At 41.2% G+C, this 11,409-nt stretch overlaps 1 protein-coding gene across 1 annotated transcript; it reads left to right on the top strand.

The window, feature by feature from the left end:
* Positions 1 to 4,546: 4,546 nt before the first annotated feature.
* Positions 4,547 to 5,424, top strand: LOC139572492 (hepcidin-like). The gene is made up of 3 exons (XM_071395228.1): positions 4,547 to 4,642; positions 4,737 to 4,817; positions 5,063 to 5,424. Exons 1-3 carry the CDS (start codon positions 4,562 to 4,564, stop codon positions 5,159 to 5,161), a joined length of 261 nt encoding a protein of 86 aa, XP_071251329.1. The 5' UTR covers positions 4,547 to 4,561; the 3' UTR covers positions 5,162 to 5,424.
* Positions 5,425 to 11,409: the final 5,985 nt, after the last annotated feature.

Here is an 11,409-nt window from a genome sequence, read left to right on the forward strand (position 1 = left end):
GCTGTGTACTACTCCCTTCACAGAACAGTGCAAACTGGCTCTAACCAGAATAGAAAGAGGAGTGGGAGGCCCCGGTGCACAACTGAGCAAGAGGACAAGTACATTAGTGTCTAGTTTGAGAAACAGACGCCTCACAAGTCCTCAACTGGCAGCTTCATTAAATAGTACCCGCAAAACACCAGTCTCAACGTCAACAGTGAAGAGGCGACTCCGGGATGCTGGCCTTCTAGGCAGAGTTGCAAAGAAAAATCCATATCTCAGACAGGCCAATAAAAAGAAAAGATTAAGATGGGCAAAAGAACACAGACACAGGAAGATTGGGAAAAAGTGTTATGGACAGACAAATCTAAGTTTGAGGTGTTCAGATCACAAAGAAGAACATTTGTGAAATGCAGAAAAAATGAAAAGATGCTGGAGGAATGTTTGACGCCATCTGTCAAGCATGGTGGAGGCAATGTGATGGTCTGGAGGTGATTTGGTGGTGGTAAAGTGGGAGATTTGTACAGGGTAAAAGGGATCTTCAAGAAGGATGGCTATCACTCCATTTTGCAACGCCTTGCCATACCCTGTGGACGGCGATTAATTGGAGCCAATTTCCTCCTACAACAGGTCAATGACCCAAAGCACAGCTCCAAACTATGAAAGAACTATTTAGTGAAGAAGCAGTCAGCTGGAATTCTGTCTATAATGCAGTAGCCAGCACAGTCACCGGATCTCAACCCTATTGACCGTATGGTACGTAAGAAGTGCCCATCAAGCCAATCCAATTCATGGGAGGTGCTTCAGGAAGCACGGGGTGAAATCTCTTCAGATTACCTCAACAAATTGACAACTAGAATACCAAAGGTCTGCAAGGCTGTAATTGCTGCAAATGGAGGATTCTTTGACGAAAGCAAAGTTTGAAGGACAGAATTATTATTTAATTTAAAAATCATTATTTATAACCTTGTCAACGTCTTGACTATATTTCTATTCATTTTGCAACTAATTTCATGTATGTTTTCATGGAAAACAAGGACATTTCGAAGTGACCCCAAACTTTCGAACGGTAGTGTAACGGAATTCGTCCTCCTCATCTGACGAGGAGTAAGAAAGGTCGGACCAATGCGCAGCGTGGTAAGGGTCCATTATATTTAATCATCCTGAACACGACAACAATACAAAAATAACAAAGTGAATAGAATAGAAAACCGAAACAGTCCCGTAACGTGAACAAACAGACACGGAAGACAACCACCCACCAAAACACAACAGAAAACAGGCTACCTAAATATGGTTCCCAATCAGAGACAATGACTAACACCTGCCTCTGATTGAGAACCATATCAGGCCAAACGAAAAAAACCAACATAGAAACACAAACATAGATAACCCACCCAACCACGCCCTGACCATACTAAAACAAAGAAAATACAAAAGAACTAAGGTCAGAACGTGGCAGGTAGTGTATATGTTTCCTGATCTGTCTTATATCTCTCAGATATAGGACAGACAATTCAGAACAAACTTCCTTTAGATTTATTTGGGGGACTATCTGTTGTTCCATGTAGTGAATATGTTATTCAATGCATTTGTACGGGCTAATAACAATAAGGCCCAACATTTATTTTCCATCAAATATTTTTTTAAATATATTTAAGGCTACTTCAAGGGGTCTTAAAATATAATAGCTAAATTATCCTCCGTATTAAAACAAGAGTTTTTCAGGATAAACAATTTACGGAATGGAGCTAAGCACAGGTAAAATCCTAGAGGAAAACCTGGTTCAGTCTGCTTTCCACCAGACACTGGGAAATGAATGTACATTTCATCAGGACAATAACCTAAAACATAAGGCCAAATCTACACTGGAGTTGCTTACCAAGAAGACAGTGAATGTTCCTGAGTGGCCGAGTTACAGTTTGACTCAAATCTACTTGAAAATCTATGGCAAAACCTGAAAATGGTTGTCTAGCAATGATCAACAAACAATTTGACAGAGCTTGAAGAATTTTGAAAGTAATAATGGGCAAATGTGGCAAAATCCAGGTGTGGAAAGCTCTTAGGAACTTACCCAGAATGACTCACAGCTGTAATCACTACCAAAGGTGCTTCTACAAAGTATTGACTCAGGGGTGTGAATACTTATGCAAATGAGATATTTCTGTATTTAATTTCAATACATTTGCTAATATTTCTAAAAACATGTTTTCACTTTGTCATTATGGGGTATTGTATGTAGATGGGTGAGTGAACAAAATATATTGAATACATTTTGAATTCAGGCAGTAACAACAAAATTTGAAATAAGTATGAAAAACTTTCTGAAGGGACTGTATTTCAAAATAGGGATATTTAACAACTCTGAATGGCACACATTCCATGACATAGACTGACCAGGTGAGTCCAGGTGAAAGCTATGATCCCTTATTGATGTTACTTGTTAAATCCATTTCAATCAGTATAGATGAAGGGGAGGACACAGGTAAAATGTTTTTTTAAAGCCTTGAGACAATTGAGACATTGATGGTGAATGTGTGCCATTCAGAGGGTGAATGGGAAAGACAAAATATTTAAGTGCCTTTCAACGAGGTACGGTAATAGGTGCCAGGCACACGGATTTGTGTCAAGAACTGCACCGCTGCTGGGTTTTTCACGCTCAACAGTTTCCTGTGTGTATCAAGAATGGTCCACCACCCAAATGACATCCAGCCATCTTGACACAACTGTGGGATTGGAGTCAACATGGGCCAACATCCCTGTGAAACGCTTTCGACAGCATGTAGAGTCCATGCCCCGATGAATTTGCAACTCAATATTAGGAAGGTGTTCTTTTTTTGTACACTCAGTGTAGTCCATATTACTCTGCTAAAAGGAGACTGAAATCGGATTAGTATATGCACTTTGAAAATCCTATCTCCTGTATGAACTAGGTCTGGCTTGTTAGTACAGCCTAAAAAAACAGTCAGTGCTCAACACTGCCCCATGAGGCAGAGAATGTCCCAGCAAACAGGGGACTAGTTGGACAGAGTTGCTGTAGTCGGGGGCAGGGTCTTTGAACACTGAACACTACTGGAGTTCATTAGCATATTGTTTACCATTTTGCAAATAATGAGCTGATAGTGACCCAGTTCTACATTAACAAATTAGCCACAGCAATCGTACAAGCCAACAGGCTTTCTGGCTGATCTGGAGAAGGTGGGGGTTGGAAGAAAGCTGCCGCTAGTTTCTTTTTTGCCGGTTGGCTATTTCATTAGTAAATAATTTTCTTAACTTAATTTTTGGGACATTTTGTGTCAAGTGCCCAGACAAATAAAGTACATGAGAGGGAGGAGGGAGGAGACAGAGGTAGTTAGGATGACAGAGGGGGGAAACAGGGGGCCAATGCCCCGGCCCAGGAGGAGCGAGTGGTGGAATGGCGCCTGTCTAGGTGACTGTGTCTCTGTGTCCGCCCCACTGGAGCCGAGCTCTGTTTGACCAGAAGATTCACAAAGATAGTGCTGGCGACTGGTGTCACTGGCAAAAACCTCCTACCTCTCCCCCGCGTTCACTAATACTCAGCAAATTAAGCTTGCTGGGTGAATTCCAATGCAAAGTCACTCGTGGTTATATTTGTTAACCCTGATGTTCCAGTCAAACAAAGTCAACAAGCGATGGCAAAGAGGAATTCAGAGGCTTACAATTTTCACAGTATCATTTTGTGTTAATGAAATGTGATATAGCAGCATAGCATGAAATGTGTCATTGTACTTTTTTAAATTTATTTTTTAAATACACTGTTATCCAGAGCAACTTACAGTAAGTGTATTAACCTCATACTTTTTCCCACTTGGGAATTGAACCCACAACCCTGGCATTACAAGCAACATGCTCTACCAACTGAGCCACACAAGACATTTCAGTTGCCTACACGTTCAAATAAATCATTTTTTTTTCTCAACTACAAAATACCTTTGCCTAATAATTCATGCATGAATCACTATTATTTCATAAGGTCTGATGAACAATACATAATACAATACCTGCCACATAATAATATAATATTCTTGTATTCCTAATAACACTTGAAACAACTGAATGAAAGGTGCCACATAAGAATTTTGTTCTTTAATTTTTGCATTGCACTGTAATGAAAATGTCCATAATATATCTGTGGGAATAGTGGAATGATATTTTTTCACAGTATTACTTACAGTGTTGTGATTGGCTGGGATATTTGTCAATTGATTTCTTCCGCCGGAGCGGCATCTGTTGTCAAAATGGGAAAGCTGTTTTGACTTTGTGGCTGTGTTATCTAGTCAAAATCGGGTCAAGTGGCAGGATTGCACAATAGTGGCCAAAGTGTGTATAATACCGGTGTACCACAGTCTCAACAAAAGACAGAAGTCCCTCAACCACACACACCAAAAGGACCATCAACCAACTTGGTACTCATCTATTGCACTTAAAATTGTGCGTTGGAGAGTCTCTCTTTATGGGAAAATTGAAGAGTTCTGATCTTCTTTATAAACTGTCACTTCAATTCCAACTGATTTCAACCGGACTTTTTAAATAGGCTATAACCTTCCTAACAAAACCGCGAATGAAGGCCTTCAGTGTTGCATTTGCTATCGACCTCGCGTGTATGTGCATCCTTGAAAGCACTGCTGTTCCTTTCTCCGAGGTATGGCTAATTCTCTAACACCAACTCACTTCAAACATGTCTGCATCGATTTTAGAGGTTGATCATGATTAATTTGTGCAAAATGTCTTTGCAGGAGCGAACAGACGAGGTTGGAAGCATTGACAGTCCAGTTGGGGAACATCAACAGCCGGGCGGCGAGTCCATGCATCTGCCGGTACGTTCAATTGACTGAGTGAATTAAGTAATTACCTTTAGCAAATTAAAATCGAAGTGGTTGCATTTGCCCCGCAGAATTTAATTAACCTACTTGTGCTACCTGTTATCGTTTGATTGTGAGCCGTTAGAGAGGGCTTCAGGGCGAACAGTGCACAACGTGTTTGTGAAGTGGAGACTTGGACAGAAATACTTACCATATGCTTGTTCCCACCTTTTTCATTTTCTTTTCTTGGCGGGATACAGGCGCATTTCAGGTTCAAGCGTCAGAGCCACCTCTCCCTGTGCCGTTGGTGCTGCAACTGCTGTCACAACAAGGGCTGTGGCTTCTGCTGCAAATTCTGAGGACCTGCCTGCACTAAAACCATCTTATTAACTTATTGCCTTTAATTTCCCCCCTATTCTTATACATTTCTTTAGTACATTTCTAAGATGCAATCTTATTGATGTCTTTCTCAACGCACAACCTCAGTCTTGTACAGAAATGCTTTGTATCATGTTGTATATCTATTGTATAGCCTAATGACACAAGAAAAATACTTAACTATTTGAAATAAGTGAGGATTTTTATTTTCTATTTTGTACATTTTATAAAAATTTAAAAAATCTAGTTTGTACGTGTTTGCGATGTTTTCATTCTACGATGTTGTTTTTGTAACTATGATAATGATTTATTAAATCACTTCTTATAAGATTTTTTTTTACATAAACAAACACTCTTTGAAGAGGTATTCAACCCCCTTTTTCATGGCAAGCCTAAATAAGTTCAGTAGTAAAAATATACTTCACAAGTCACATGCATGGACTCATTGAGTGCAATAATAGTGTTTAACATGACTTTTGAATGGCTACCTCATCTCTGTTCCCCACACATACAATTATCTGTAAGGTCCCTCAGTTGAGCAGTGAATTTCAATCACAGATTCAACCAAAAAGACCAGGGAGGTTTTCCAATGCTTCGCAAAGAAGGGCACCTACTGGTAGATGGATAAAAAAAAGGAGACATTGAATATTCCTTTGACTATGGTGAAGTTATTAATTAGACTTTGGAGGGTGCATCAATACACCCAAAGATACAGGCGTCCTTCCTAGCTCAGTTGCCGGAGATGAAGTAAACAACTCAGGGATTTCATCATGAGGCTGATTACTTTATTTTTAACGCTGCCCAGAGAGGACGTCATTTTTATGGGCAGAGCAACACCTGATCTGGTGCTGTGATTGTGTGCATCCCTAACACGGGGAAAGTAATCAGTTAGATACCTGGGCGCAGATCCATAAATACTCCTGTAAACGAAACCTAGTCTAATCTGGGACACCTTAGCCTCAACAGGCAGCCAGTTTAGTTTCTGAAAGCAGCTCCTGCCTATGTGAGTATGTGGACTCACCTTCAATATTACCCTGATCAGCTTATTCTAGGCTATCTGGAGCTTCCCCTTCATATGCTTAGATAAGCCCCCAAACCAGGAATTACTAGCGTAGTCAAAATGGCATTGAATGAGGGCAGTGGCTAGCACTTTCATGGAGTCCTTATCAAGCAGCTTGAACTTTCTAGACAAAAACTTAGTGCTGGCATTAACCTTTCTTAGCACTTGCTCACACCTCCCAAGCTTCCATCAAGGATACATCCCAGGTAGCTAACAGAGGTTTTAGTAGTCAGCACCTCACCATTCTAACTTAGCTTATTATCTCCAAGCCATTTGCTAATGTAAGTAAGCTCTGTGCTAAGTATGCTCTCCAAACATAGTTTTACTTTTGTGAGACACCAGAAGTGTAGAGTCATCCACATAAAGGAAAATACGGCAAGAACAAGCATCTTTCATACCGTTAATATACAGTAAAAACAGTAGAGGCCCAAGCACGCTCCCCTGCGGAACACCACAACTCATTGGTTTTGCTCCCATTAACCTCTACTACTTGCTCCCTACCTGATAAATAGGAATTTACCCAGCCTAGAGCGATAATGCTTAACCCCAGTGCCTCCATTTTGAAGATTAGGAGACAGTGGTTAACTGTATCAAAGGCCTTTTGTAAGTCAACCATTCCACAGAAATTTCCCTCAATCTTTTTCCTGATGAAGTCAGTCAAGTAAAGTAGACATGAATCGGTGGAGTATGTTTTTCTAAAACCCAACTGAAAATCATACATTAGACTTTGTTTGTTGACATATTCATAAATTTACTCATGTACAACTCTCTCCAGGATCTTTGATGTTATACTGAGAATAGATACAGGCCTATAATTCCTAGGGTCAGACTTTGACCCCTTCTTATACAGAGATATAACTTTAGCTTGTTTCATGTTCATGCCATGTTCAAGAGAGAGATTAACAATATGCGTAATATGAGGGTGAATTTGCTCAGCAGAATCTATAAGAAACCATACAGGAATATTATCCAGGCCTGTAGCTTTGGCGTATTTAAGCTCTGCTAGCGTACTGACTCTTTTGGCTGTTGCCATCTTTGCAAAAGAAAAAGAGTTTGGCTGAACCCCTAACTCGGCTTAGTACTTTTTGACTTGGTTGTTTCCATACAAACCTGAACTGGTAGACAGCTTGCTAACCGGCTTGCTGGCAATATTGTTCTCAATGATTTTCTCATCAAAGTAACCCCTCTTAGCTTCATCCATCCTGCTATGTGCTTCATTTCTGTGACGTTTATATGGGACAAAATCAGGCTGCTCTTGAGAGTTCTAAATTTCTTAAAAGGCCTTATTCCATGCTTGGATAGGTTCTAGAATCTCATGATTAAACCAAGGGCTAGATCTCTGTTTTACCCTGACCCGTCTAATGGGAGCCTACATTTAAAGGCTTCCCAGGCACTGTCTACCCCCACACTATCCAACACAGGTGACCAGTCATTTTTACCCACCTGCTCCCTAAGCATTTCACAGTATTTTTTGTCCTCTGATTCTAATGGTTTTGTGACACATAAATGTATCTTTTAAAACCCTCCTTCTGCAAAATGTAATACAATTATCACTGATTCCATATACTATTACTCCACTCTGCAATATTTTGGATTTATCAGACACCAACATTAAGTCAATTGTACTTTGCACTGTTTCACATACCCTGGATGGATCTTTTATCATTTGGGTGTGATCTACAGAAGTGATCTACAGAAGTACAAAAATACACTGTGGGTTGGGCTATCCTTTTTACAGACATCAGTATTGAAATCCTCAAACAAAATTATTTCCTTCACCAGGGAGACATTACAGTTTGACAACACAATTTCGAGACCTTCATAGAATGCATTCTGATTGGGCGGCATGTAACACACCCCCAACAAAATTGGCTTGGATTTGGGAAGGCAGATATCCAGCCAGACAATCTCCAGATCAACGCTTAAATCCGATCTGACGTTAAAAGCAATGTCCGATTTTTACAAACGCACATATCCCCCACCGTTCCGATTCCGATCCTTCCTGACAACAGAGTAATTGACTATCTCAATTTCTGAGTCACAAACAGATGAATCTAGCCATGTCCCAGTAAAACATAAGTCTCCCACCTCTGATTTGCAAACCAACAAGCATATTTCATCAATCTTCGGTAGTAGGCTTCGGACGTTTAAGTGCACAAGATGTAAAGCCTTCTTCCCAAAGGCCTCATTGAATTCCCAATCCACTTGTATCTCGCCTCCCACTGCGCTACCATCTTCCCGCTGCACTGCCTCCGGTGGCCTCTCAGCACCCCTCCCCAGGTGCTGCTCCGTCGTCCATTGTTGAAAATGAAATTTCTGTATTTCATTTTCAATAAATATGCAAACATTTCTAAAAACATGTTTTCACTTTGTCATTAGGGGGTATTGTGTGTAGATGGGTTAGATTTTTTTTTTTTGGGGGGGGGGGGATTCAGGTGTATTAAATCAAGGGGTATGAACACACACACACACACACACACACACACAATTAATTCCTGGACTGTTCTGAGAGTCTAAGTTGTCAATATTGTCAATGTTTTATGATCAGTCCATTGCACCTGGTAACCCTTTGAGGTGGGAGGGTGGTTGACGTTGTTGCTCAGTATTCTGTGTAATACAGTTGTCAGCATATAGGGAGTGCTAGACACCATGGAATGTGACATTTAAATAGGCCCCCCATTCGCTCAATCGCCATAATGACTGCTCATTCAAGTGTGATTCAACATGTCACACATTCGAATAAACATGGGCACACTCAGCTTTTTCTGTCTCTCTCTCTCTCTCCATCCATATGTAAAAGGCCACAGAATAGGTTAATACTGAGAGCCAGGCGATTGTAGAAACAGAGTAGGTCTAACAAACATATTCTCACCATCTCTCGCTCTGACACTGCCTCTCCATTTCCCTCTGCCTCTCCCTCTGCACTCTCACTCTCTCTCTCTCTCATTCTCCCTCTCACTCTCTCTTCCCCGCTCTCTCTATCTCAATATATTCAGTGGCCTTAGAGAGTGTGTCGAAATAGAGAGTGTCGAAATACTCTCCAACAGTAGGCCTACAGCTAGAGGGTAATAACCGAGGCCTATTGACCGACAGCTAATATTGAGATTATGTCATTAAAAAATGTCTTCCGGCCGCCTATCTATATTATAGTTCCATCACACCAGTATAATACATCATGTCATGTCATTTGCATTTAGATCACCCCTTTTCTTGGATTGCATACTGGATTGCATACTGGATTGCATACTGGATTGCATACTGGATTGCATACTGGGCGTCGGGCGCGATGGAGTCGATAGTGAGGAGATTCCTAAAGAGAATGGATGGGGATCATAACGAAGGCGAACCACCAACACAAACACAGCCGCCCGGCCCCTCTTCTGTCCGACTCCTTGCAGCACCTGGAGTCGTTAGTTTTAATTAGCAGAGGGGAGTGATAGGGGCTTCTCTCCCCTCCCACCTCTCCTCTCTGACTGTATGCTCAGAAATACTGATTGCTCCAGAATACTGAATACTATACCGGTGGCCAGCCTACACTCAGGCTTCCAATGACACTTTCAACATCAACGACTACATAAACCCGGGCTCAGCAGGCGTGCATGCATGAAGTTAATGAATAAATCAGTGAATATATTTATACGTTCATTTGAATAGATTAATGAATATGTTGTTAACTTTATGCATGATTATACACTCTTAGAACAAAGGTTCCAACAGGGTTCTTAGGCTGTCCCTATAGGAGAACTCTTTCTGGTTCCAGGTAGAACTCTTTTGGGTTCCATGTAGAACCCTCTGTGTAAAGGGTTCTTAGGCTGTCCCTATAGGAGAACTCTTATGGGTTCTAGGTAGAACTCTTTTGGGTTCCATGTAGAACCGTCTGTGTAAAGGGTTCTACATGGAACTCAAAAGGGTTCCACCTAGAACCAAAAATAGTTATTCAAAGGGTTATCTTATGGGGACAGCCGAAGAACCTTTTTAGGTTCTAGAGGGCACCTTTTTTCTAAGAGTGTATATGCTAGCTACCTGACTGGAAACATGTTGGAAATATTTGAATAGTATTATTTACTGTTTTGTTTTAACTAATAATATGCCGGGGTACTGTGGAAGCAAATTCATGCTGGTCTAATTCCATTGAGGTCAGGACTGAAATCTCTCCTGTTTGTCAAATATTGTAGTACTCATAGCCGACTCTTCTCACCTCTATCTTCTTCCTTTTTATTCAAAGCTGTATTTGAAGTGTTCTGTCTGATAGGATCTCTCTCTGCTCTACACACACACACACACACACACACACACACACACACACACACACACACACACACACACACACACACACACACACACACACACACACACACACACACACACACACACACACACACACACACACACACACAATATTGAACAATACACAATACTGAAGCACAGGCCATGATTTACATTACCTATCATCTCCTCCAGTCTGTCCCTCTCCACCAAGCACTCAACCCACAACTCAACATACTAAAATGGGTTAGTGGGCACCAACAGTCAACATTACTCAAAACTTAAGCCCACATTCAAAACCAAGCAGATTATTGTCTGAAGAGGGATCTGGTGCTATCGAGGAATAAGTCCATTGTTTTTCAAACTTGAGATGCCCGACTTGTTCCATTCATATGTAAAGTCTTATCTAGACCCAGGCAAGTGGAACCTTTACTTCTCCAAGGCTACTTGAATCTTAAGCTTCCTCTGGAAATGTATAGAGTGTGTGAGCCTAAATGTTGCACTGTATACTCCCTGTGTCTGTCTGTATTGTGGTAGCAGGGCCACTGGTGGGAAGAAAAATACATTTCAGGTGAAGCATAACAATGTGGGCCAGCTTTGTGATTCTCATCCATGCACACCAAATACACCCATCGGCACAATCCTCTTTCTGTTTACCAAACCATGCAATAACTGATCTAGACGCCACCACACACACACACACACACACACACACACACACACACACACACACACACACACACACACACACACACACACACACACACACACACACACACACACACACACACACACACACACACACACACACACACAGTAACATCTTCAACCAAGAGCTGGGGGAAATATGCCATGTTCTCTCACATGTCATATCTCCCACAGCATGTGTTGGATCCACATAAA

Source organism: Salvelinus alpinus, chromosome 4 (assembly GCF_045679555.1).
Source record: "Salvelinus alpinus chromosome 4, SLU_Salpinus.1, whole genome shotgun sequence".
Classification (NCBI taxonomy): Eukaryota; Metazoa; Chordata; class Actinopteri; order Salmoniformes; family Salmonidae; genus Salvelinus; species Salvelinus alpinus.

What these genes read in the sequence shown, in the direction of transcription:
- LOC139572492 (XM_071395228.1), top strand. Translation starts at nt 4,562, where the DNA reads ATGAAGGCCTTCAGTGTTGCATTTGCTATCGACCTCGCGTGTATGTGC. An exon ending in CTGCTGTTCCTTTCTCCGAG is followed by an intron (nt 4,643 to 4,736) that starts GTATGGCTAATT and finishes ATGTCTTTGCAG; the next exon opens with GAGCGAACAGACGAGGTTGG. An exon ending in GCGAGTCCATGCATCTGCCG is followed by an intron (nt 4,818 to 5,062) that starts GTACGTTCAATT and finishes GGCGGGATACAG; the next exon opens with GCGCATTTCAGGTTCAAGCG.